Source organism: Spermophilus citellus, assembly GCF_964194105.1.
Source record: "Spermophilus citellus genome assembly, chromosome: 1".
Lineage (NCBI taxonomy): Eukaryota > Metazoa > Chordata > Mammalia > Rodentia > Sciuridae > Spermophilus > Spermophilus citellus.
The window spans coordinates 152,142,568-152,170,202 of NC_138182.1; the positions used below are offsets into that span (position 1 = coordinate 152,142,568).

The 27,635-nt window shown below is 50.1% G+C and overlaps 1 protein-coding gene across 1 annotated transcript in view; it reads left to right on the forward strand.

The window, feature by feature from the left end:
• The window catches only part of ADAMTS2 (ADAM metallopeptidase with thrombospondin type 1 motif 2), a 243,360-nt gene that overhangs the window by 72,454 nt on the left and 143,271 nt on the right, over positions 1-27,635 (forward strand). Inside the window, exon 3 of the mRNA XM_081282228.1 lies at positions 5,887-6,046. Within this exon, the coding sequence (XP_081138354.1) occupies positions 5,887-6,046 (160 nt within the window). The remainder of the gene's footprint in view (positions 1-5,886; positions 6,047-27,635) is intronic.

Here is a 27,635-nt window from a genome sequence, read left to right on the forward strand (position 1 = left end):
GTCTTCCCCAGGTCTCTGAGAGGGGCAGGAGAATGTCCGCAAGAGCAGGCTCTGTCAGTGGGTACACTGGCAGTGGGCTTGTCTCTCTGCAGGGAGGTTGGGTGGACATTACCCGCTGTCCAGATGAATCTTCAGTTCATTGCCTAAAGGAAGAAGGGGAGAAAAGGCTATGGTTCTTTTGCAGTTAATAGCTTCAGGTGTTATCAATTTGAGGGATTCCAAGGGCAAGTATGCAGGTGTGTGTGTGTGTGTGTGTGTGTGTGTGTGTGTGTGTGTGTGTTTCAGAGCGAGGTTGAGTTTGGGGGCAATAGGGAGCTGGGGCTGACATACGTTGCCTGTCTTTTGTCGATGTCTGGTTCCCTCTGTGTTTGGATCGACCCTCTTTTTTCTTTCTATTCTTGATTGTTACCACTGCAACCTTGACAAACACCTGACAGTCTTTGGGCCGGAGGTTGCAAAAATGACAAGGTTGAATGACAAACCTTGGTTCAGGTCATGCAGGCGCTGGAGCCTGCTGGGGTGCATCAAGCTTCAGCTCCCAGGGAAGGAGCCAGTAAGGATGAGCAAATGGATCTGCCAACGGGAACAGGATGCAAACTCGTGTTTTGTGTGAAATCCTAACTTTGAAGATGTCAGTGTTTTGAGCATGTTAAAAATTCAAATTCAAAGTAACAGGGGATAGCTGTTTAAGCCCTTGGATTCTTATAAATTTTTAACATTTAGTTTCCATTTCTAGTGACTATTTCACCATAAATCAAATAGCAAAAGAGCAGGAAAGAAAGAAAGAGGTAGAATAGGCATTTTATAATTCATCCAATCTGAATACTGGTGACTTTACTTAGTAGCCAAGGTATTGCCAGACTCTCTGCTCCACCAGTGATAACCAAGGTTGGGGACATAGTCCAAGGTTGGGAGCCTCCTTCTACTCCACAGGGGAGTTCCTGGTTGAGTTTTGAAGATAGTCACAGATTTGCAGAGTGAGAGCTGAGCTTAGGGCTTTAGCCATCTGTAAGATACTAGACTGGATAGACATAGGGTGAGACAGACAGACCACCAGTCAGCTCCCAATTGAATGCACTACAGACTGGTAGGCTTGAGGGATTTCTTAAATATTTATTGAGTTGGGAGAGGGAACTGATTCTTATTAATAAAAATTACATGTAAAAACAGATACACTTGCCACTGGCAGCAGGAAAATCAAAGTCCTGGAAAAAACTCAGCAAAATGTAGCTCATATTTTGTGCCTTGTTCTCTTGTCAATTTTCTTCTGTAGTTTTTTAGACAGATTGTTGCTGAGATGCATACTAAAATGTTTGAAAATCAGGCATTTTTTAAAGTGAACCCTGCTTTCTTTGTGGAGGACCTTCATCCAGCATTATTCAGGCCAGTGGCTGTGGGTGGTGGTTAGCTGATGGGTTTAGGGTGATCAGTGACTGGTCTCAGGCTTTTCATCCAATAGTTTGGGGGGTTATCATCCATTGGTCTTGGGGTAGTCATCCATTGGCCTTAGGGGTGGTCATCTGTGGATCTTGGGGGTGGTCCTCCATTTTCTTGGGAATGGTCATTCATTGGGAGTGTTCACCCACCTATCCTGGGAGTGATTAGCTACTAGTCTTGGGTGGCTCTTGCTGGTCTTGTGGGTGGTCATCAATTTGTCTCACAATGGACAACTACTGGTCTTACGGAAAGTGTCACCTAGGTTCATCAGCGTGACATAAATTTGTGCATTTTATAATATCCAACAGAGACAGGTTGATGCTGGTGAAGAATATGTCAAACACCTCTACTTTAGAATACCATTACTAAGAGGTCTCTGGTTGTATGAGGAGACCTGAGTCAACTGGCCTCATTCTTTTGATTTTTCTCAGTGGGCTGGAGTGTGCCCTTCAGGTAGGAACTTGGGATGGCCTCCTGCTGGGCAGCCTGGGTTCTGGCTTCCTGATCATGGCAGCATCAAATAAATCTATTATTCCCATGTTAACCTGATGATCTCCCACTAGAAGGCTGCCAAGGAAGAGAACCGGAGTTCTCCTGTGCTGGGAGACCCCAAACTGTCCTTTGAGGTCACTCAGCCAAAGACAACTACTCTTTACCAGGTTGTGCATTCCTGATTCTGATGTCAAGTACTGCCAGGATTGCCCCAGGGCCAGGGCCTGTGCCATAGATGGCTTCCAGCCCTGGGTGCAAAGGTTCTTTCACAAAAGGGGCTCCCTTTGTACCCAGTATCCTTCTTAATTGCCTTAGTAAGCCTGATCTGGCCCAGGAGCCCACCCAGGAGAAGTCCCTCCCACAGGGTCTTGGGCTCTAGACCCTATATGTCCCTGGCAGGCCTTCTACTCCAGGACTTTAGTTTCCTCATTTGGAAACTGAACAGGCTGGATGACATCACTGGGGTTGCGGAGCACCCACAGTCTATGCCCTGGTTCTGAGTGTGTCCCAGGCTGTGTATACCCCCATAGTGACTGTGCAGTGGAAGGGAGGACTGACTGTCTTTACAGGTGAGGAATGGGAGGCCCAGGGAGCTTTGATGCCTTGCCTGAGGTCATCCACCCAGACAGAAAAGGTGCCAGGAATCCAGAACGCTGGACTCTCAGATAGTTGGCCTGTTGCTGCCCGGCAGGGGTTAATTCCCACACTTCTTTGAATGAATTCTGTTAATAAGCTGTGTTTGAGACACCAGTCTCCCTCCAAAACCACACACCATGGCAATGTGCTGGAAGTAACTCTTGCTATTGTAAACATTCTCACCATGTACCCGTGGACCGTCCTCCCTGCCCTTCCCGTCTCCCTGGGAGGATGTGTCCCGATGTTTTGGGGTCATTCCTTCACTCAGCCCACGGCATTTGCCGACTCCCTTTGCTGCTGGCGCCCTGGGACCCACAGATGAGTCAGAAGTGTGGGGGCTGCAGGGTTCCCACCAGACCTTCTCCTCTCCCCCCTCACAGCCCCAGTGACCTCATTCTGCTGTTCCTGCTGCCTTTCCTGGCCGCTTGGACCTCCTCCCCTGCCACACACCCAGTGTGTCCTTAGAGGTCTACTATCCTTGCTCTTCTTCCTGTGCCTCTCAGAGAAAGGCTTTGCCCATCACCTCGCCATCCACTTCATCCTGCCACTCATTGGGACCCTGTGTTTGTTTCTCGTGGCTGCTGTAACAGGTCACTTAAAAGGACTAGAAGGCTTTCTCTCATAGTTCTGGGGGGCCAGAAGTCTGGGCTCAGTATAGTCTGGCTGAAATGAGGATGTTGGTAGGGCTGAGCTCCCTTTGCGAGGCTCTGGGGGAGAAGCTATTCCTGGCCTCTTCCAGTTTCTGGTGGCTGCTGGTGTTCCTTAGCCTGTGGCCATTCACTCTGGTCTCTGCCTCCGTGGTCACATCATCTCCTCTGTTCCTTGTGAAATCCCCCTACCTTCCTTTTTTGGGGGAAGTGGGCATGTGGTTGCATTCAGACCCACCCTGATAATCTCAGTCTCTGCTCCAGAGCCTTCGATTTCATCACAGTTGCAAAGTCTCTTTTTACTGTATGAACTGTCATGCAGAGGTATCCAGGATTAGGACTTACATAACTTTTCTAGGACCTAGATAACTTGTGGCTGTTTCTTAGCCAGCCACAGATCTGGAAGCACTCCTGGGCCCTGGCATCTCCCTTATATCTGAATAAGATCTGTCACCAAATCCTCTTCTGAGTTCTACTTCCTCAGTTCCCTGGTCTGTCCCATTCAGGACCTCTTACCTGTCTCGGGGGCATCTGCTTCTCAACCCCTCCCCCAGTCCTATTTGTGTTCTTCTAGTCTTTTCACCCTACAGTAGCCATCAGGTTCCCCACCATGAGTCAGATCACAGTGCTTCCTGCCCTGAACCCTTTGAGCTGCTCACTGCCCTTATCCTGGAGACCTGCTCTGTGTGACGTGCCACTCAGATGTTCTTGATGTGCCCAACCACCCAACTGGTCAGTTCTTCCCATTGGCTGTGACTTGCCTCATGGGCCTTTGCATGTGAACACTGTCCCTCTCTCTGACTGTTTGGTCAGTGCAAAGTGTTGGAGCACGTTTCAGGTGGACATTACCGCCCTTGGTGACTTCCTTCTTTCCAGAGTTGGGGCCTGATGCTCTGTTCTGTCTTCCTCTGAACCTCCACCAGTCCCTACTTATGACTGGGACTTCCTCTTCCTGGATGGTCATCTGCATTCTCCACTGGCACCTCGGCTCCCCCAAGGCACTGGCTGAGTGTGCCAGGTGGATGGCTGCATCCCACTCTAATGGCAGATACTCAGCAGGCCCTGTGGGAATGCCAGCTGCTTCTTTGTCCTTGAAGGCTCCTAGCTGGCATCAGGACAGAGCCCAAACAGTACCCTGCAGGTCAGGGAGAAGGAGGGCAGCCTGTACATCCATTTTGTCCCCTCTCCCAGCCAGGACGATGATGTGGCAGAGGCCATTTGGGTTAGTTTGAAGGTTTCTGAACATCTGAATGGGTAATGCCAGGGACTGCACACTGGTTTGTACAGTCCTAGCTGGATAGGAAACCTAGGTCCATCTAAGCCAGTATTGGATGGACAAAAAAACACAGGTTTTTCTAAGAGAATCTGGAAATTTGGTCAATGATGTGGAGTCTCCTAGTTTTTGCATCTGAACAACCAATTCAAGCTTTAAAGAAAAAGCTCTGCTGGTCAGAATTGTGTGATCTAAAGGAAGTACATCTGCAAGTTGGACACCGTGTAAGCTCCCAGTGTGAGATCTTTGGTTTTGGGATAGTGGACCAAAAAAACAAAACAAAAAAAAACCCAAAGTGTGGGAGCCTAGAGCATTCGTAGGACAGGTGGATTGAGTAGTGATGGCAGAATGGCCCTGAGGAGGGCAGCAACTTGTGGCTGCATTAGAGAGGGGAGCAATTGGGAGGATGTGAGCCAGGTGTTGAAGAGAGAGTAGGGGTTTACCAGATGCCCAGAGTGGGAGCTGGGAGCAGGAACACCCACACTGAGGACCTGGCAGGTTTGGGTACATGTGGATATGCACAACCCAGTGGCCAGTGTGAGGGCTGGGAGAGCAGGAGAAGGCCGAGAGCCTTGAATGCCATAGAACAGGGCCACCTGAGTCCAGACAGAAATGAAATAGCAAGGGGTTTGCAGCAAGGAAAGGCCATGGCTGGTCTTGGTGGGGAGGCAGCAATACACTGGCCTGTATTATCCGGTCCTGTGGCAAGTCAATGGGGGACAGTAGGGACTGTGACTAGCAATAGGGCGCATGTCTGTCCAAGATTTCTACTGCTGGGCAGTGTGTAAGCCCACTTTGGTCAGAGGTTGCATTTTTCCAAGGATAGTTGAAATTATATTTTTAAAACAGAAATCTCATCATTTTGAGTGTTGGATTCAGAGTTTAAAAATATTGTTTGGCCCAAACTGAACTTTTGTCTCTGGGTGGACTCAACCACAGCTGACAGTTTTGACCTTTATCTTCAACTCTGGGCTCCTGGAGGGTGAGGATGGCCCTTGACTTTATTTGATGCATCTTGATGTCCTTGTAGGGCCACATAATAGATGTAGAGCTGCACTTGAATTCCTTCAGGCTGTTCTTAACATTTTGGGTTTTATAGGTACAGTAGTTTTTCTGGAAGGAGTGTTGAGGTTTGGGGTGGGAGGATGACCCAGGAGAGCCCCTCCCTCAGAAAGGACTCAGCATTATCTGGCGGCTATGTCCTCTGCATATGGAGTCTTTGAGCAAGTAAGGGACCACTTTTGTGCCCTCCAGCCAACCCAGGGTTCTAGCTGAGGACTAGCTGGGGTGTCAGGCAGGGTCCTCAGCTGGGCTGTACTGCCCGCTGGGGCCCTCCTCTCTGTTCCCCCTCCCTAGTCTATTGTAGTTGGGAATTTGAACCTCTCAACTTTGCTCCCTCAGGCTGGTTTAATCCGGACGGAGGAGGAGGAGTTCTTCATAGAGCCTCTGGAGAAAGGGCTGGTAGCGCAGGAGGCTGAGCATGGCAGAGTGCACGTGGTATATCGCCGACCTCCCACCCCCAAAACCCCTCTTCTGGAGGGTCCACAGGCCTTGGACACAGGTAAGCGGGCGCGCTGTATGTCCTCTTCTGCAGACAGGATAGAAGACAAGGCTGAGCCCCAGCCTTACTGGCTCGGGAATGGGCCAAGTGTGTGGCTGACTGCATGGCATAGTGGGGTGTTGGGGCCAGTCCTCTGCTCTGGGTGCATGTAGGTGATTAACAGCCTAAGTACCCACTGCTTACAGGTCTGGACTGTCCTAGAGGAAAGCAAAGGCTGTCCAAGGACCCACATTCTTCTGCAGGGTTGGCAATTACTGGGGAACAGGGGGTCCCAGACCAGGCCTGCATCCCTGGCCTGAGTGCTGTACCCATGAAAAAGGCATTTGTATTCCCTAGGCAGCCCTCTTCTCCTTCCTGTGTGCAGCCGCAATCTCTGTGACAGTCCCTGTCATATGCCAATTCTTCCCTGGCTGCTCATAGGAAAAGACTCTGAGTGCTGTTTCGGGATCCCTCAGAGGGATGTGCGTGGTAAAGACCCTAGAGATGTTCCCAGCAGTCTCAGCACACATTCCAGGGATTTTGTCTTTTTCAACTAAAGCATGCTTTGGGTCCAGGAATGTGGAAGTAGCTGCTGGGTGGCCAGGGTGATTGGTCGCCTAGCCATAGCCTCATGGAGCTAGTCCTACTATGTCATTCCAAATCTCCCTAGCATTCTCTGGATTTCTCCTTCTAGATTGTGAAGAGGCCAGGGTCAGGGTCCATAGAAGTTCTTCAGGGCTCACAGTTCCCAGGCCACCTCACTTGAGCCTGGGTGATGAGTGGCTTTGAGCTCAGCTTTCGGCCTCTGGCCCGGGGCCCCTGGCTGAGGAAAGCCACTGCACGTGGTTGCACAGTAGGTAACCTGGGATCGCTCTGGAGGCTCCTGGCCGGGGCAGCTCCCAGTGCTGTGATTTACTGAAGTACTTCATCCCTCCAGAGCAGCCGTGGCTCATTTATTTTAGGTCTCCCTGACTTTCCAGCTTGACAGATCAATTGGGTGCAGCTTGGCAGGGCACCATTCTAATTTCAAGAAACCGTGTCAGATACCTTTGCAAAGGAATTGTTCCATCAGGAAGCTCAGTGTTCTCAGGAGCTAATCAATACTTCTGTGGCCCCCTCTTCTCTGATAATGAATTGCTGTCCACCTTGGCTGCCACCAGCTGGACCACTGGGTGCTGCCTGCTCAGCCTTGCCCAGCCTCAGCCTAGCCCCTCCTGCCTCATTCCCACCTTTTTGCTTTTCTGCAGGGAGAGCAACCTTGTAGGGCCAGAGTCAAAGTGGGACAAGGGGAGAGCTCTAGACCTGAGGTCAAGGCCCCCTCTGAACTTGCTTCTTTCTGACCATGGGCAAGTTTGGGCCTCTGGTCTCTGCTTTTTCTTGTGTCTGCTGGGTTTGTAAATGCTTGTTTCCCAGAAAGCTTACTTCTGCACTGGCCTCCACTGGAAGATTCTGGATGGTTCTGCCCCTTGCACCTATGCCAGGCAGTGTAAAGTGGAGTCTGCACAGTGGAGCTGGCCAAGTGCCCTTCACCATGACTCTGATCCCAAATTCCATATGGTGCTTACCTTTCTAAACATGGAAGCCCTTCCCCCATGGCCTCGCTGGCCCGACTTTATTTTCTGGACTTCTGGTGTTTTGGCATCTTCTGTTGAATCCTCCCTCCACCTCACAACCCCAATCCACATATCTTTAATGAGAACTTGGAACTGAGAATACAGGAAAGGAATTTCAAACTCTGAATAAGCCCAGAAACCATTGGCCTTAGAAGGTGCTGGATAAAGCCAGCAGCACAGGTCAGGGGGTGAGGCTGGGCTGGAAGGTGGGTGGGGGTAGGGGTTGGTAATTGGCCCCTGGGAAGGAGGTGAACCTGTCCAAGGATGAGCTCTAGGCCTCTGTGTCAGCTCAGAGTTCCTAGTCAGGAGCTTAGATTGTGGGTGTGCATGTGGGCCTTGGGCTGTAAGTTCAGATTACAGACCTATGGTCTGGGGCTTAGACCCCTTTCTTTGACATCCCTGTCCAGTGTCAGCATGGCACTGCATGAGTGACTCAGGTCCACAGAGAATCTGTTTCCCTTTGGATGTGCCTGATTGTTCCCTTATGGCCTAGGGCTGAGGTCGACTCATTGACTGGACAGGATCCAGACATAGTTTATGCTGGGTCTGGGCCGAGGGCCTGGGGTGACCTCAGATGGTTCAACTTTCCATTGGCCTGGGCCTTGTCAGGACCCAGAGTAGCAGCCGGGGATATATAAAAGTTGTGTCCTGTGGCTGGGCATAGCAGCAAACACACCCTGCTGGGCACAGAATCCCAGGACTTCAGTGCAAAGGGTGTGTGTATTTACAAGAAGGGCATTATGGTTTGGGTGTAGTTCGTCTCTCAAAGGTTCATGTGCTGGAAGCCAGGTCCCCAGTGTAGTGGTGCTGAAGTGGTGGGACCTTTAAGAGGTGGGGCTTAGTGGGAGGGGGTTAGGTCATGGGGGCTCCACCCTCAAGAATAGATAACATTGGTTTCATGGAGTTGGTTGGGACTTATAAAGACAGATGGTTAAAAAACAAGACCATCCTATGTGCTTGATCTCTTATACACAGCTTTTCCCTTTCTGCCTCCTCACCAGGTTGGATGCAGCCAAGTGGGTCCATACTAAGATGCTGGTTCCATGCTCTTTAGATCCTCTAATCAGCAGAATCATGAAGTAAATGAACTCTTTACTTATAAAGTATTCTGCCTCAGGTATTTTTTTTATAGTAATGCAAAACACTAGGGGACTGTAGTAGTCTGCTTTTTGTTACTATAATGAAATACCCAAGGCATGCTAACTTTATAAAGAAAAGAGGTCTATTTAGCCTACAGTTTGGAGGCTGAAAGTCCAAACTTTTTCAGGAGATCCCACTGGTTTGGGTGGCTGGTGAGATTCAGGTCATCCATACACCTGAGAAAGGCCCACAGCCCCAAGGAGGCCTTGGGCTGATGGCTTCACAATGGCAGGAACACATAGGAAAGTTAAGAGATCACATCTCCAGAAAGGAAGCCAAAAGGCGACTCAGTGACCAGGCTCACTCTTCTAAAAACTGCATGTTGCAAGAACTCAGAGGTCCTACAAGAGCTACATTAATCCCTTCTAAGGGGAGCTCCTACAGTGATCTACAGAGCTCCTATTAGGCCTCACTGCTTAAAGGTTCCACCACCTCTTAGGATCACTGCTCTGGGGATCAAGTTTTTAATGTGTGAACCCTTGAGATATAGATCATATCCAACCCATAGCTGTGACTCTTTCTTCCAGTAAATTCTGGTTGGAACCCTAATACATCCATGAGCTTCTGGCTGAAGCAGGCAGGAAGTGCTGACTCCTGACTCCCCAAGGCCACTTCTGGAGATGCATAGAAAACATCCCACTCTTCATTGATGGGTCACGGGTGTGTTGCATCCCATGGGGAAGAGGACACACCCACCCCAGGCTTTTGAGGTTGGTGATGCCTGGGCATTCCTGGGGCCCACATTACTGCTCCTCAGGGCTGCTGAGACAATTGTCTTGTTTTCTGTGAGAAGCCAACAGGCTGCCTGGGGTGACCTCAGGGCTTACAGAGCCTCAGAGAATCATTTCACTAATAGTCTGTCATGTTAGATCAGTTGCTGGGCTGCAATTTGCCTGGGGAAATGGAAGGAAAATGAGGGTTTTCACAAGTTTTCTCAGACTCACACTGGGGTTGGGTGTGCTTGGTAGGTGGTTTAGCTCACAGCAGTCTCGCCCTCCAGCCCTGGAGGAGGCTGTCAGGAAGGGTGGAAGGTTGAAGAGGAGGAGGACCCTTTTTTCTCCTCACTGTCTCTACTGGTGTCTGTAGAAGCATCTCTGTTTAGCTCTGCTGGGACAGGAGGCAGAACTCTGGGGCCAGGGCACCAGGGTGGCCTTTTGGGGGAAGGTGGCCGAGACATCACCCAGACCTCCTTGGGGCTGTGGGCCTTTCTCAGGTGTATGGATGACCTGAATCTCTCTCTGCCCTCCCTAAGGCCTGCCTTGGATACTATATTGTGGGGGTGGGGGAAACCATGTTTTATGTGCACGTGTGCGTGTGCATGTGTGTGTGCTCATACACACATGTATGTGAACAGGGTACAGCTCTGTGCCTGAGCCCTGCCCTGGCTTCCATCTCTCATCTCTGGGGTTGTTGAAGAGGGAGCCAGAAACACAATACAGGACGAGGAGCCTGGCCCCGGGAACAGAAGCCTGGATTTAGAAATAGGTGACCCTGACTTCGTCATTCCCTCTAAGCCTCAGACTACAGTGATACACCAGCTGGGGGTTTAAAAGAATAGAAATTTATTATCTTATAATTTTGGGGATCAGAAATTGAAATAAGTTTCACTGGGCCCAAATCACCCAGAGTCTCTCTAGGAGAGATTTGTTCCTTGCCTCTCCCAGCTTCTGGTGGTTGCCAGCCTCCCCTGGTTTATGGCTGTGTCTCTCCAATGTCTGCCTCTGTGGTCCCATCACCTCCTCTTTTGTCTGTCTGTGTCCCATCTCCCTTTGCCTCCCCTTGCAAGGTTGCATGTGATTACATTTTGGCTTCATCCAGGTCATCCAGGACAGTCTCTCCATATCAAGATCCTTAATCAAATCACATTTGCAAAGTCCTTTTTTGACATTCAAAGTACCAGTCACAGGTTATGGGAATCAGGACTTGTTATCCTTGGGGTCACCATTCAGCCAGTTTCAAGAGGTGAATTGACCCTCATACAAGGCTGGCTACATACTGGACAGAGCACACATTTCTGAAACACCCATGAAGGGCCCACGTGGAGCAACATCTAGTTCCAGTCTCAGCCAGATGGTGCCCCACACCTGGAAAGGCTAGTCCAGGCTGTGGCTGGGCTGATCCCAAGAAGCTGGCTTTGGCGTTGGCATTGAGGGCCTGGCTGTCTCAGCCTTCAGGGGGCTGAAACTGGGATTCTGTGAAAATCCCTAGAGCATACTCTGTGCATGCAATCTTCCTTTCAGATGCACAGCACCACTTGCAGAAAGTCCTGATGTCCCAACACAAGAACAGCAAACTCAGAAGCCCTCGGGGCCTGGCAGGCAATGCCAATGAGAAGAACGGCAGAGGAAAAAAAAGAATTGCACCCACCTTTGGCTTGGCTTTCATTTCCCTACTTTTGATGTAAACACAATGACAAAGAAAACATGTCTGTAAAAATAAAAGCAGAAGCACTCAGCCCCTGGCCTTGGCCTTGCCATGGGTATAGGGCAGACCAGAGACCCCATCCAAAGGGATAGCCCTTCCTTGACCATGCATGACCTGATGGAAGTTTAGATCTGAGCCAGCTGATTATCATACTGTCAGGAAAATTCAGATATCATAATTTGTATGTAAACCACCCTGATTTTAAAGTGTGGTTTCAAATTTCTGAAAAGCATCATATGGACCAAATAAAACAAGCACTCCCCTTTCTTCCCCCCACCCCTGGCATTGGCCTCTGTTTTCTTTTTTTGTGGTATGGGGCATTGAACTAAGGGGTTTTCAACCACTGAGTCACATCCCCAGCTCTACTTGGTATTTTATTTAGAGACAGGATCTCACTGAGCTGTTCAGCACCTCCTTTTTGCTGAGGCTGGCTTTGAACTCGCGATTCTCCTGTCTCAGCCTCCCAAGCTGCTAGGATTACAAGCTGCCTGGCTGGCCTCTGCTTTCTGAGATGTACAGGCAGAAGTGTCCTCCGTCCTCTTCCATGGGATGCCCTCTGTGGTCCCCCTAGGTATGCCTTGGAACAGAGTAGGGGCAGGTGGTTCCTGTCCTGGGGATCTGTCACTAGGCTGCTGTGTCCTCAAGCCCCGCCATGCACACCCCTCCTGGACTGGGGGAAGAGAAGTCAGACAACCCTGTGCCAGTGACCTTGGCTGCTGCCTTCTCTCTGAAGCAGCCTGTGCCAAGCCTCTGCCCGCTGCTGTCAGGCTGCGGTGTCCTCCCTGACGGGCAGAGGAGGTAGAACACCGCGGGAGTCACTCTGCCCTGCTGCTGCCAAGGCAAGCCTGCTGAGAGAGGGGGGTGCCTGTGCTGGGTGGCTCCTCCAAGTGGCCGAGAGCGGCTGGCTGGCCTGCCTGCAGTCTCCACCTGGTGGCCCACAGCCAGCCCTTCCCAACTGTGCCTGCAAGCCAACCCCTCCAACCTCATACTTCATTCCCTTGAGCCGGACATGAGTTTTCCAGGCTGCCGAGCGAGAGATAAAAGCTGAGCGAGGGCAAAGCTGATAGCTGGGGACTTTGTGGGGGCTGTAGCCTCCAGTGACCCGGACCTGCTCAATCTCCTGTATGGAATGGGAGAGACACCAGAGGGTTTGGGGAAGAAACTTGACTAAGGATTCTGTTTTGGCAAGCCTGCTTTGGTTGTAATGTGCAGAGTGGGAGGTCAGGGGGATGGCTGGAGCAATGGCATGGGGGAGACACCGGAGCCCTGTCCCAACAGGCCACACATAGGACAGGGAAGTTGGCCAGACTCCATTTACTGGCAGGCAAGCTTCTGTGATATGTAGTGGGTGTCAGGATTAGGGAGTGGGCCCAGGCAGTGATGAGGCCTGGTGGGAGGGAGGACTGGAGAGGACGGAGCAGGAGATATGTTGGTGTGGGGGATTGCAAATTTATTGACAGCTAGGTCAGGGAGCCTTTCTGATCTGCAGTTGTTGATGTTCGTCTTAGCTTCCTGTGGCTGCTGTAACAAATGACCACAAACTTAGTGGCTTAGAGCAACATAATTTATTCTCTTACAATTTTGGAGGTTAGATATCTAAGATGAATCTTTAAGGAGTAACATCCAGGTGTCCGCAGGGCTGGTTCCCTCTAGAGGCTCTAGGGGAGAATCTTTCCTGGCCTCTGTCAGTTTCTTGTAGCTGCCGGCCTCCCTTGGCTTACAGCTGCATCGTTCTGGCCTCTGGCCTCTGCTTCTATGGTCACATGGTCTCCTCCTCTTCTGTAGCCAAGTTTCCCTCTGTCCCCCTTTTATAAGGATACTTGTGATTCCTTTTAGGGGCCACAAGTAATCTAGGATAGTCTCCCTATTTCAGGATCCTAAATCGGCACTCTGTTTTGCCATAAAAGGTAACACTCAGGGGTCTGGAGAGTGGGATGTCGACATCCTGGGGGGTTATGATTCAGCTGACTGTCTAAGCGGTGAACCCTGGGGCCCTGGGGGAGGGTGGTGATGTGCCCCCTGGATGGATTCACATCCTGAGCCCCAGGCCTGGCTCACGTCCCCATGTCAAGACCTCCCTCTGTGTCTCCCACCCTGGCACTTCCTGAACTGCTTGCTGAGCCCTGGGGTCCAGCTCTCTTACATGGTAACCCTGGGGCTCTTAGTACAACTCAGCCAGGGCCCTGCCAAGCTGGCTATTGCTAGCTCACTGCATTGCACCTCTGGGTTTGATTCCTCCTCTTTCCACCACTGAGCTGTGTCTGCAGCTCGGGGACCCGAGGAAACCCAAGGAGAAGCACTGGTTGTGAAACCTGAGGCGGTTGGCCCCGGCTCTGGGAGGCGTGTATCAGAGCTGAGCACACCCTTGGCAGAAGCCACGGTGCTCCTGTCCTGTGGGCTGGGCCCTTGGGACAGCTGTTGGAGATGCCAGGGTGGTGACGTGGCCCACGCTAGGAAGGGTGGGCGGGGGCTGGCACTGGGAAAGCCGAGGCTGCACATTCTCAGAGGCCTGGAGTTGTCTGGGGTCAGACTTGGAGGAGAGCACTCTAGAGCCATCAGTCAAGCTGGAAGGGCCTGGATTAGCCCTGGCCTGACTGTTTTTCTGAGTTGGGGTCTGCAGCTTATGAGTCCTGCACCCTGGTCTATCAAGGCAGAAACCATGCATGTGGCCAGGACCCACCTCATCTCACAGTGGAGACAAGGATCCATGGTATGTTTCCAACAATGAAGTCTGGAACTGACATGCCTCCTCTCCAGCCCTCCCCTACTTCCGCACCAGTGGTGACAACCCCACATGCTTGGTTGGACATCCTCTCTTCCATGTCCAATATAAATCTAGCGGTTCCCATGTCTCAGACCTGCAGTTCCCATTCCCCTGATTTCTTTTCTCTTCTCATGTTTCTATGGAATCTGATTCAGGGGTAAAGGCAACCAGGTGAATGTGGTTCAGAAAGGTCCTGAATTGTTGGGCAGATGAGCAGTGTGATCCAGAGCACGGCAATTTCAGTCCTGGCTGTGACCCCAACTCAGGTGTAAGCGATGGTCCACAAAGATGGCTTGCATCTCAGCAGCTGCTCCCAGCATGGTAGACGAGTGGAGTGTGTGTGGCTTGAGGCTGCCTGGCTGTTCCACTGACTGTGGGGTCCTGGGAAAAGTACCCAACCCCTTGGTGACTCAGTTTCCTCACCTCCAAGTGGGTACAATGTTCCAGGGGCTGTTGGCATTATACAAACTAGCTCACATCTCATCCAGAGCACAGTGCCTGCTCCTTGCTTGCTGAGACCCATTGTTAGGAGTCCAGGGGTGTTTGTGTGGGTCCCTGATTTTCCCTTAGCCCTTGCCACCCCTTCTCTCTCTGCTCTTTTCCACAGACATAATGCTTTTCTTTCCTTCCCTTTGGATTTGTGTTGTGAATGTCCCCAAAAGAGCTTTTCTGATGGCACAGTGACCACACCTGGCTTCCGGAAAGCACATGATCAAAAGTAAAGCTGAGATCTGTTTACAGGTAGAGCCAAAGTTTAATTAGCAAAAATAGTGCACCTGGTTTTTTGCAAGTGAGCTTGGCAAATCTGCTTTCTGCATGTCCCCAACACAGCAGATGCTAGCTGTCTGTGACATTTGTGCTTCTGGCTGGGGATGGGACTAGCTGGCTCTATTCAGGACATCCCTTGGGACTGGGTGAGGCTCCCTCCGTGGCTCAGGTGTCCCCGTGAATAACTGTCAAAGAGACATCACGGAACTCCTGCATGATGGGGGACACAAGGGGAGGATCCCACGGTGGGTCTCTGCTCAGAGGCTGCTGGTGGATACAGAGGGTGGAGGGGAGACGTGCTGGGATCCAGCCTTTGCACTGAAGTTACCGTGATGGGCATGCAGAGATAGCTCGAGGGACATCTGAAAGAGACTGAATGTTCTTCCCCGAAACCAGTGAGGACAGGCATGGCTAGGACACTGGGTTTGGTCTCAAGATCCAAACTCTGCCAATTTATGCCAGCCAGAGACCTCTGACCACAGGCCCTATTTTCTCTCAGAATTCTCGGCAGGATGGCAAACACTTTAACCAGCTCCAAGCCTGAAGTGTTTTCTATAAAAATTTCCAATTTTCCTTGACCCATTTCTCTTTGAAATTAATCCCAAGCAGCACTGTGCACTTGGCCCTGAAGGAACTCTGAGCCGGGAAAAGGTCACACAATTAGGTGGAAATGTTGGTGTCTGGCTCTCTCCCCCTCCCACTCTCAGGCTTTATTTTTCTCTCCTTCAGTCTCACCCTCTCTTGAGCCTAAGCTGGGGCAGCCAGGAAAGGGTGTGGCTGTGGAATCAGAGGAACAGGTCCCCATCCCAGGTCCTGCACTTAGCCTGGGCCACACAGAGATACCACCAGCCTCGGGGCTTCAGCATCTGCTGTTCCCTCTGTCTGAAACACTCTCCCCAGTGCTGAGCCTCCCCATCTTTCAGGCCTCAGTTCAACTCAGACCTAGACTACCTCCCGTCTACCTGCCCTCTCTCATGCTATTTTATCCTATTTAATTTTGACCATAGGATTTTCCGCTCTGGGAGCTTGGGCTCATCGTGTCTCTCTCACTGGTCTGTGAGCTCTGGGGAGAGCAAGGACTTGCTCTGGCTTATCTACTGCTGCATCTCCAGCACCTAGTCCAGTCCTACAAAGACAGTAGACACACACTGCGTGGAAGCTGGGCTAGATAACTCGAGTTGGACTGCCTCTTCTAGAGCTCCCAAATTGGCCCTCACCTTGGGTGTGGTTCTGGATATTAGGTTTTAGATAAGTGTCCCCCAAAGGGCTGTGTTGAAAGCTTGGTTGCCGGCCTGTGGCACTATTGGTAGATGCTAGAACCTTTAAGAGGTGGAGCCTAGTGGGAGAAAGTTAGGTCCGTGGGGAAGTGACCTTGAAGGCATTATTGGGACCCTGGACCCTTCCTCTTCTTCTCTTTCACTTTCTGGCCTCCTCTTTCTTTCCGCCATGTGTTTTTGCCATGATGTCCTGTGATGCTATAGGTCTGTAGCAATAGGGCCAAGCAACCTTGGACTGAAGCTTCTGAAACCTGTGAGCCAAAATGGTCTTTCCTCCTTTAAGTTACTATCTCAGGTATCTTGTTGCAGTGATGAAAAGCAGACTAATACAGGGGTAAAGCCTCAGGAAATGTTCCTGAAGGGGAAAGGAGAAGTCTGGCTGGAGCATCCCCCACAGCTTGATGGTGCACACCTGGGAGGAGGACAGGGCCTAGGTGAGAGCTCACAGGATGGGACAGTTTGCAGGAGTCTGGACCAGGATGTGGTGGAAGAGATGGCCCAGGAGCTGGGCTTTTGGGGGCTGATCTGGGCTGGGAAAGGACCAGGTGACCAGGTGTCATGGAGGATTCAATAATTCCTAATCATAATGCTGCTTGAAAAATCATAGGAGGAATAACAGTAATAACTACTATAGTTTTTAGAGGGGAGACTGAGACTCAGAGAGGGTTGGCCCTTGCCCAGTGCCACATGTTTTCTTTTTCATTCATTCATTCATTCATTCATTCATTCATCACATTCTAACCTGTCTGTCCACTATGGGTTCAGGTGCTGGGGATGCAGCAGTGTATGACCCAGAGCAAGTCCTCATTCTCTCAGAGCTCACAGTCCAGCAAGGGAAACAATGAGCAGAAACTTGCAGACAGTAGAAAATTTTGTGGTCAAAGTTAAAAAAGGGGGGGGTGGTATAGCATGAGAGAAGACGGGTAGGGAGGGAGGTACTCTAGGTTAGGAGTGATGACATTTGAACAGAGACCTCAGTGATGGGAGGCTCAGCTCTGCGAAGTGTTTCAGACAGAGGGAACAGCAGATATTGAAGCTTTGAGGCTGGTGTTAACTCCGTGTGACCCTGGCTACGTGCAGCACCTGGGTAGGGGACCTGTCCCTCTGATTCCACAGACATAGCCTTCCCACTGCTCTGTGACCCCCTGGCTCAGAGGAAACTTTTTTCTTTTTTCCAGGAGAAAAGGTCCAGGCCATAGGCAAAGCCCCATTTAGCTTCTAGACTCATGGGGTAGGGAGTTGGGGTTCCAGATGTGGCCCCGCAGGCAGGCAGGCTCTCGTGTGCACTGGAAACTCCTCTTGCCCCTGATGACAGTGTCCCTTCTCTGCATTTGGGATAATTAGGAACAATGTAAGGAGCAGGTCTGGTGGATTCATGTGTGTCCTTGCTGCTTTACTAGGCCAGGTCTTCCTTCCCCAGCCTGCCACTTTGGGTAGGGCCCCCACAAGGTGGGGAGAAGCTGGAGCTGTGAGAGTGTAGGGTGGGATGTGTGTAGGGGGGGCCCTGCTTCTCGGGCCCTTGCAGACAGAGCCCAGTTGCTCACCCAGTTGGTTCCCAGGCAGCGCTCACCAGCCACTCCCACACAGTGGCTGCCTGGGACAGCCTCAGTCCTCTCTACTCCTGGTGAGTGTAAACTCTCTTGGAAGTAGGGGCTGGAGACACCCTGGCAGCTGGTCTTGGGTTCTATTCCTGTGAAGGTACCCGTTGCTAACCCCACAGACGGTGGCCTGAGCAGCCCCAAAGCCCTGGAGCTCTGGCTCTGAGCAGCCATCAGGGACTACTTGCTGAGTGACTGAATGAATTATGGAATCCAAGTGCCGAACAAATTCACCACTCACGCAGAGTCAGGCTGGTTCCCATAGCAGCTCTGGTTTCCCCAAATCTTCACCAGCACAGGGGCTTACTGTTAAATACTTTGCTCCTCTAGCTGTAAAGCATTGCTGCTCTTTGCTTTAATTTGTGCTTCTCTGATTGCCGGCAAGGATGAGTGGTCGTCTTCTTTAAGTTCTTGGACCATTTCTCTCCTGGGGTCTTATATATTGAGATAAGCCTTTTTACAAATCTGTTTTAGATATTGACTTTGTGTCACATTTGATACAGACCTTTTCTCTGGGATGGAGCTCCTCTTTCCTTTCCAGTTTTGTTAGTGTTTCCTTAGCTGGCTGTGTAAATGGTCCTTCTCCTGCCTCCTTGTTGCTGAGCTGGTGGTTCAGGCACATACATATTTATTAAGGGCTTGCTTGAGGATAGGTGCACTGCCTTGGTGTGTCATTTCATCCTCATGGAACACCTGAAAGCAGGTGAGAATACCAAGGCCCATGAGTAATGCCATCCCAGTGAGATCAACAGGGAAAGAAGAAGGTTGCGGTTTGTTGAGAATTTATGGTCACAGCATTTAGCAGAGCAATGCAGGCATCGCATCTTATTGAAATCTTGTAACAAGCCCACACAGTTGGTTGGTGCTGTTGCTGTGCCCGCTTTACAGATGATAAAATTGAGGCTCCAATAGTTGCACAGGGAGTAAGTTGGAGAGAAACAACAGAAGTCAGGCTGTCTGACTCCCACATTGGTCAGAGAGGGACACTGGCCCCTAAGAACCAAGGGCTGTTGATTCCCCATGCAGCACCCTCCTGTCATGCTCAGAGCCTGGGCTGGAGAGAATTGGCTGTCTGAGCCCTGTCTCAAGGCTGGACATCCTTAGGAGGCTTCTGAGCACCAAGGCCTGGAGCTGTGCTTCATTGAGGCAGAGACCCAAGTCCAGCCAGGGTGAGACTCCAGGTCACTTAGCACATTGGCTGTGGCGAGACTTTTGTTGCAGCGAAATTCCTAGCATCGTGTGGAGTGCCTGGCACACAGCTGGTGCCTAAATATCCGTGAAAAGAAAGAATGAATGTAGTTGCCTAGAAAGCCTGGCCCTGTGCTCCTCACTCCTGGAGCAGCGATTGTTTCTCGTAGCTGTTTGAGGTCTTGCTGCAGAAGCTCACCTGTGTTGTGGCTCTGTTGGGATGCCTGCCTGGACTTTCACAGCCCGCTGTTCCTGGCTGCAGGTTCTTAGGTTTGTGGAAGTGGCATGTTGCTGGGGCTATGGGACATCAGGGATTCACAGGCCTTTACTAGCTCCATCTCCTCACCCTTACCAGGGCCAGTTTCACAAGGATGCAGCCTGTCGCACAAAGCCCCAACCCAGAGGGGCCCTACACTTGCTTTAATGTTCTTCTGTCACCGTCTTGGAATTCTTAAGCACTTTTTACACAGGCGACCTTGCATTTTCATTTTACACTGGGCTCTGGAAATAATGTCCCTGATTCTGCTTATCACTTTTCCATCCATGACTCAGCTTCTTCTCCCTATGGTCAGGAGCTGTGGTCCAGACCCTGAAGTTGAGGACATTGGGTAGGCACTGGAACAGCATGGAGTGGGGCCCAGGAAGGCAGGCCTCACCACCCCCATCCTGCTCTGGCTGCTGTTCCCCGCTCCACGGTCTTTGAACACAAAGTATCTCATGAAACCATATCCTCTATTCACTTACTCATTCCTTTAACTCATTGGACAGATATTTATGGAGTGTCCACAACAGGACCTAAAACTGGGCCAGGCTCTGAGACCCAGGGGGTGCTAGACAGATGCAGTCTTGGCTTCATACAGAACAAACTGGTCAGGTTTCAAATATCTGCACAATTGAAAGCATGGGCAGTGCCACGATGTTGGGGTTGAGATCTGGATTGTTGTTCACTAATAGGGAGAGGGGTTTGGGGGAGTAGATCCAAGTGTCCTGTGGGGGAATGGAATTGGCTTGTTTGGGGACCTAGCAGGGAGAGCAGGGTTAGGGCTGGTGGTAGTGGGTGTGAAGGGCAGACCTCAGTGGTTCTTATGGGTTCAGTCTTGGAACAGGGGGTACTGTTCCTTGACTGTAAGTGCCATGGTTTGGTTTCCATGGAAGAGGGCAGGAGGGGAAGAGGCAGGAAGCCAGGAGGAGGCTGCTGCCTGGGTGAGAGACTGTGGCCTGGATCAGGTGACCATGGAGAGAAGTAGCCAGATTAGTGACATGGAGTGATAGAATAGTGAGTGTGCTGGAGGTCATGTTAGGAAACCCCATATTGGTCAGAGAGGGACACTGCCCACTAGGAAGACCCACAGTCCCATCTAGAGTCACCCCAAGGTCAGGAAGGAGCCAGAGAACCATTGTTCTTAGCCTGACTCCCTAGCCAGGCCCTGCAGACCCACCAAGACAGTGCTGGCAGGAATTCTATCTTTTGCTCGGATGCAGGCCTAGCAAGGCTCAGTGTGTCTGGACTTTTTTTCAAGGCTTCTGTCCAGATCTCTCTGGACACATGTTTGAGTCCATCTGCAGATTCCCAGCTGGAAGAAATGTTGCCCAGGCTTGGAGCCTTTCTTTGGCTGACTGCAGGGATTCTGTGGGATGTGCCATAGAGGCCCACAGTCAACCTCTTTATACACAGCTTTTTGATAGGTTATGTGGCAGGGGCTGGGGCCAGGGTGGGGGTGACCAGACTTGGAAGAACAAATGGACTTGGCAAGTGGTGGAGTTAGGAGGGCAAAGAGCTGGGATGGGTCATCCCAGTGTGGACAGGTCATTCCAACAGGGAAGAGGATCAGGGGACACCCTGAGACCCCTAGACCACCAGCATGAGCCCCTGCTGATCTGTGGGAAGTGGAATTAAGGGAATTGAATTGACAAGATGTTCAGTGCAAGTTGTTTGGGTCAGGAGGCTTGGGTTAGGAACAAGGAGAGTGATGGCCTGCTCCACTCTGCCCACCCAACCTGAAGCCCAAGGCCACTGGCAGGCACGTGCTAGAATGTGTACAGGAGGTGTCGGGACTCGAGATCTAGTACTTGGACTCAGAAAGGATTCAGAGCTGGGTGACATGGACTCCAGGGAAGGTCAGAGCCCCAACAAAGGAGCGTATGTCCCTGTGACCTAAGGACAGAGGTTGTGTATGCAGCTACTGGTGAGAGCCACAGGGACAGTGTAGGTAGATTGGGCTGGCTGTGGGGGTGCAGGTGAATATGGGGTCGGCTGGCAGCAGGAGGGCCTGTGATGTTTTAAGAGAAGCTGGAAATCAAGATTTTATGTAAAACCACTTCATTTTCAAATGTTGGCAGCTAATTCAAAAAGTTTGAAATCTGTGAATGGGCCAAGTGGCTCTTAGGTGGGTGGTGGTAGAGGAGGGGTGTCATGTGGTGGCTTTGCTGCTGGGGACCTTCACCCCAGCTCGGGTGGCAGCTGGAGACCCAGCCTTGGATATAGCTGGGACTGCCTGGGAGTGTACTTCAGAGGAATTTTTATTTTCATTTCGGGAACGTCGTGAGAGACCTTTCCAGCGGTTCCGTTTCTATGAGGAGAAATCTGCGGTCGTCCTGTTTTTCTTGGAGGTCAGTGAGGAAGCCCATCTGCAGAGCATTAGCAGGAGGGTGTGGGGGGAGGAAGTAGGGGGAGGCTCCATCCAGGCTGGAGAACCTTGGATGGGATGGGGCACACTGGAGCAAGGGTGGCTGTTGGGTTTGGATCAGCCCCTAGCCCCCTGCAAATGGCCAGGACATCAGGGAGGCAGCCCACCCCACTGGCCAGGACTGGGGTGGACAGATCGCATGGTTGTTGCATTTGGAACCTGATTGCAGGGATCCAGGCTTATAGTGGGCCCCCATGTCAGGACATTCTCCAGACCCCTACAGCTTGGAGAGCAAATGTTTGGGTGTAGTCACAAGAGGATTGCACCCCTTGGGTCCACAGTGCTTGATATGCAGGTCAGATAACTGTGATCCTTTGTGCTGGGCGGTGGGCTGACTTTGATTTGTTCTAGAACCTTGGACTGAGAAGGGGCATGGGGTCCTCACACACCCAGAAGAGAGGAGCTCTGCAGGAACCTTGGGCCACCTTAGCTCACAGTTTGGGCTCTTGGAAACAGGGGCTCCTGGGGGCAGGGCTCAATTCTCCCTTTCCTGGTGTCCTTGGTGCCTGAAATGTTGAGGGTGCTCTCCAAGGGCTGTGGCAAATGGTAGGGGGCTCAGCTTGGCCCTAGTTTGTTGTGTCTCCACTCTGACCTGACCTCGGTTTCCTCATGTGTAAAATTGGGAGTGTCAGACTAAAACCAGGCCTGGCCTCATGGGCCATATTTCTGCACCCCTCCCCCACCTCCATCATGTTTTATTTGACTCACACAATGTCTTCAAAAACTTTTGAGTGTATACTTAAAAATCAGGAGGTTTTATTAAAATCTCAATTTTCAGTTTTTCCAGAAAGATCCAAAGGCATGCATGGTCATCCTGGGTGCGTGCCTGAAGGCAGTGTTTAGCCAGTGGCTCTGTGCCTGTTGTGGATGCGGCAGACAGCTCCTGTCTCCCTGCTGTTTCATGTCTGGCCCACCCACTCATTCCAGCCCTACCTGCCCTGGTTGGCAATGGAGGTTGAGATTCCCAGACAAAGGCTACGTCTGGTTGGTGGTTATGCATTCATACACTCTCTGTCTCCATCTCACTTCCTTTCTCTCTCTTTCTCCCTCACATTTGCATACATGCCTGTGTGCACAACTGTGTCTCTATCCATGTAGAAAATATTGGAAGGAACTATCCTACCCTGAGCTGGCCCCCAAGACTCTGGTGTCTGACTTGTTTCCTCTGCACCTCATCCAAATTCTCAGGCTCGTAGTTTCCTGCGCAATCCTGACACCATGGAGCTTGTTAGTAAGTCCCAGGACCCTTCTCCATTGGGTATGTGTGACCCCAGAGGCAGATCATAAGACTCAACAGCCTGGGCTCACTCTGCTGTGGGCTGAGGGTGGCTCTCGTCCTTCTGCAATCACAAAAGTTGCCTGCAGTTCCACCTGAAGGAGCCCAGGGGCCACTCTGCTCTGATAGAGAACAACACCCTTCAGGTCTTCTTGCGGGGAAGAAGGGCCTGTTCAGAGAGTGCTTACCATAGTGCACAAAGGCTGTGGAAATGGCTGGGGATAGAGAACGGGATCCAGGTGGCATCTTACCAAAGCTTATGTGTGGGGCATGTATGCATTCTCCAGAACCTGTCAGATTGGGTAGTGGATCAGCAGTCAGTTGCAGGGCTTGGTGGGAGTGGTGGCCCATCAGGTCGCTGATAGAGGGAACTGGACCACATACAAAATGGCATGTTGGACCCACCCCTGCTCCTGCAGAGCCAACCGCCTGCCTGCAATAGCCACTGGATTGTTGAGGGTGCTCCCCAAAGGCTGTGGCAGGTACCACTTGCTCACTTTTGCTCTAGTTGCTAACAGCCACCGGCTGTTGAAATTGTGTGAGTCAAAATATGTTGGGGGTAGAGGAGAGAGGGTCCAGGAGCCCATGAGCAGGGGGTGAAGCATGGCTTTAGTTTAACACCCTGACTTATACAAATGAGGAAACCGAGGTCTGGACAGAGCAGGGGTCCAGCAAACTAGGACCAAGCTGAGCCCCCTATCACTTGCCCATCGGGAGCACCCTCAACATTCCAGTGGCTATTGACCAGTCCTGATCTCCATAGATGTCCCAGGAGAGGGGTAAGAACTGGACTCTGCTCTGTGTTTTTATCTGGTGTGGCTCCAGCGGTGGCCTTGGGCTTGGTCTAGGGGGCACATGGTAGATTTCCCACCTGCTGTCATTTGAAAGGAGATGGTATGTTCCTTAGTACCATAGTCTTGGGAGATGGCCCTACCTTGAGGCTTTGCTGACTCACTTCTGAGCCAGGCCCTGGCTAACTTTCATGACAGGGAGACAGAAAGTAGGGAGAACTGGAGGCTGGATGGTGGGAAGGGTCAGAATTCACAGGTGGAGGGACAGAGGGAAGATGTGGGGATAAGGTGGATTACCACATGCAGACCGCTCTCAGGCACTGAGGCCATATCAGCAGCCCCATCCACAAGCCCGGGCAGTTACCTTCAGTGTCTCTTTCATTCTCTGAAACTGGGCTCATTGTGATTGATCTGTGGTCAAGCCTGGTCAGTGGGATCCCTAAAAAACCTAGAATTGGTGACTGAGGCAAATGGCAGTGCAACAGCTTCCCTCCCTGACTTTGTTGCCTGGTTTAATTGGCATGGAAATGAAGAATTCACTTTCTAGTATCAGAGTTTATCCATCCTTTCATCTGCCTATACGCCCATCCATCCATCCATCCATCCATCCATCCATCCATCCATCCAATTACTTATCCATTCAATCATGCAGGGAGTGTTGTGAGCACCCTTGTGACCGTCCCGCACTAGGCACTGGGTATATACCATCTGGTCTCTGTCCCTGAGGAGTTGAGTTGGGGGAAGTGGCAGACAAGAGGATACACCATGACAGCCTGTACTGCTAACGGGCTGGAGAAGCCCTGGATGTGAGCAGTTGACTGTCATGGTCAGGTAAACTCCAGGAACCTTGTCAGAGGTTTAGGGGTCTGCCATTATCCTCTGGTATTTTTAACATGGTCTGTCTTGTGTGCAGGCTCCTAGTTCACCGTGTGGTTGTGTTGATTGGCTTTCTTTATTCAAGCCCATACTGACCAATCTCATCCCTTTTGGGTGTCCTGTGGGAGCCCACCTTCTGACCTTCCTTGTGCCCCTGGCTCTGCCAGGCAGCTGGCCGCACTGTGTCGTCCGGAGCCTCATTCCCACACCTGCCACCTCCTTGCCCCCACGCAGCCCACTCTTCAGGTGCCTGGGCAAGGCAGTGGATCAGCTCCCTTGTTCCTTCTTCTGACTTGTTCATGACCATGGTCCTGTCACTATTAGTTCCAGGTTCCTTCCAGAAACAGAGATGAAGGGGCCTTATTTATTTTTTTTCAGAAGACATTTAGTTTCTGGTCCTATCACATATGCAATTTAGGCCAGTCTTCGGGACTCCGTGGTGGGTGAGTAATCCCAGGACTGCATGGGAGTGCCAGATGTCCAGTGACATGAATATAAAACAACAGGAATACTGAGTAATGGCAGTACTATGATATGACTGCAAAGCAGTGTTGAGTAACGAGAGAAGTCCTCCCTGATGCTGGTTCAGGAGGTGGGGTGCTCATGTACATGCCTGTTCCCATCACAGCCATGAAGCTGGGGTCAAATCTCGTGGTTTCTGTGTTTCTCCAAAACAGGGGCTGTATCTCATGTGACTTCCTAGACTAGGCAGCAAAGTGAATTTATGAAGCCCAGGGGTGTGATAAAGTAGGGAACAGTGGGAACTGGGGCAAAATAGGAAAAATCCAGCACAAGCCTCTATTTAAGGAGTGGCCTCATCTCAGGTCCCAAGATGAGCTCAGTGTGGACCCTGATGTGGCTGCTGTGGCCCCTCCCCCATGGCATTGGTAGCAAGGGTTCTGATGGCCCCAGAGCAGCTCTAAACTGGGGAATGTGTGATCCGTGTGGGACACAGTAAAACATCTCTTCTCTCAGCCCAACCCCAAGGAGAAAAAAATTCACATGTACCCCCTGGGTTGACTGCAGTTGACATTCAGGTTTTGAGCTGGCACGTGTACACGTGTTTAACATGTATCCGTGGGGCTGCAGCCAGGTCAGGCAGCTCTCACAGCTAGGAGAGAATAGGTCAGAGAAAAAGGGAGGTAATATTTTATAAGAAAAGTTAGAAAGGAGAAAAAGGAAGCAGAAAACCAAGACAAATTGAAATCATAAAATAAGATGGGAAAAACAAGTCTAAATGGACCGATAATCAGCAAATGTAAATGGATTAATCCCACCAATTCAAAGATGGAGGCTACTGTATTAGATAGATAAGACCAATCCAAAAATCCAGGGATGTGCTATCCCCAGAGATACAGCTAAAGTGTAAAGGCAAGAAAAGGTTGAAAGCACAAGGGATAGAAACCAAAGTGCCAGGCAGCCAGAGACAGGCTGGTATTGTTATGTCAATCTAAGATTTAGGAGACTTCAGAATAGCAGACGAGGCCAAGGAGAGACAGGTCACCATTTAATGAGAAAAAGTTCATTTCTCAAGATGATATAGCAATTCTAAAGGTATATTCATTTAATAAAGTAGTCTCATGTATTTGATGTAGACTTTGTTAGAAATGGAGAAATGGACAAATTGATCATCATTTTGGGGAGATTTCAATCATTTTTTTTTCTGGTTAGTGCTGGATTAAGTAGACCCCAAATCAGCAAAGATAAGTAAGTTGTGGGTAACAAGAGCAAGCTTAAGTGAATTTTGTATCTAGTAAAGAAAGTTTTCTTGTTCTTTTTCAAGCACATATGCAATGCTTATAAAATCCATCAATTAAATGCAAATCTCATGAAAATTCAAAGAGTAACTATAATGTAGATCTTGTTTCCTCATCCTCATGCCTTGAAATTAGAAAATAATCACCCTCAAAATAGAAGTCCTCATTATTTGGAAATTAAAAAGAAACCTCTTAAATAATTCATGGGTCAAGGAAGAATTAATAATGGAACTTTTAAGATACTTATAATTCTATGATAATAGAAGCACTAAATATCAAAACTTGGATGGACATTTAATTAGGAAAAAAAAAAGTCTGCAAATTAAAGAGATCAATTTCCAGTGCAAAAAGTTGGGGTGTGGGGAGCAAAATTAAGCCAAGAAAAGTAGATGGAAAAAGAACACAAATAAGATCAGAAATCCCTAAAGCCTGTCTGTTCTGACAGTTGTAAAGTCAGTGTTGCCTGATCTTTTGATTTTTCAAGAGAAGTCAGATATAATATAATTCTGCAAGAAATTTCATAATTAAAAAAATATAATGTGGGATGTAGGAGACATGTCTGTAGGTTGAATTTGGCCTGGGTATCTCTTTTATGACTCCTCCTACCTCTTCTTAAACAGTGGGTGGGGCTGCTCCTCTGGGATTTAACTAGGATGACAAAAGTGATTAGTGAAAGTGGCTATGTACTGACTGTGGGTGGGACTGACAGAACTCAGTTTACAGCTGGTGATGCACTTGGGGGAAGATTCCCAGGACCTGCTCCCCAGGACCCTGGAACTGTCTCTTCAAGTAGCTCCTCCAGCCTGGATCAGTATTCTGGTCTGTTTTCTGATATTAAAACATAGTGCTACAGACCAGGTAAGTTACAAAAAAAAAAAAAAAAAAAAAAGAGGTTTATTTTGCCTCACAGGGTTCTGGTCCAGGGTTCAGGGACTGCATCTGGTGATGCCCTTCTTTCTGGTCTGAGTCATGTGGAGCATCACATGGTGAGAAACAGAGAGCACATGTATGTTTTTTTCTGTTCTCTCTCCTTCTTCTTATAATGCCACCAAGATTCAACCATGAGGTTCCACCCTGGTGTCTTTATCTGATCCCAAACACCTCCCAAAGCTACCACCTCTAAATACCTTAGTCAGATTAAGTTTTCAGCTTCTTTCTACCACACAGTGGAGGTAGAGTTCTGGAGAGCAAACAACATTGAAACCATCAGAGTCAGCTTCTTCTCTATGAGCACTGTGGACAAATTTTTGTGTAGACTTATATTTTCATTACTTTTGGGTGTACATCTAAGGGGATAATTGCTAGGGTATAGGGTAATTCAATGTTTAACCTTCAAAATTATCATTTTTAATTAACATTGTGTAAATTGTACATATTAATGGAGTTCAGTTCAACCAAATTGATGGAGTTGGAAAACATTATGTTAAGTGAAATAAGCCAGACACAATGTT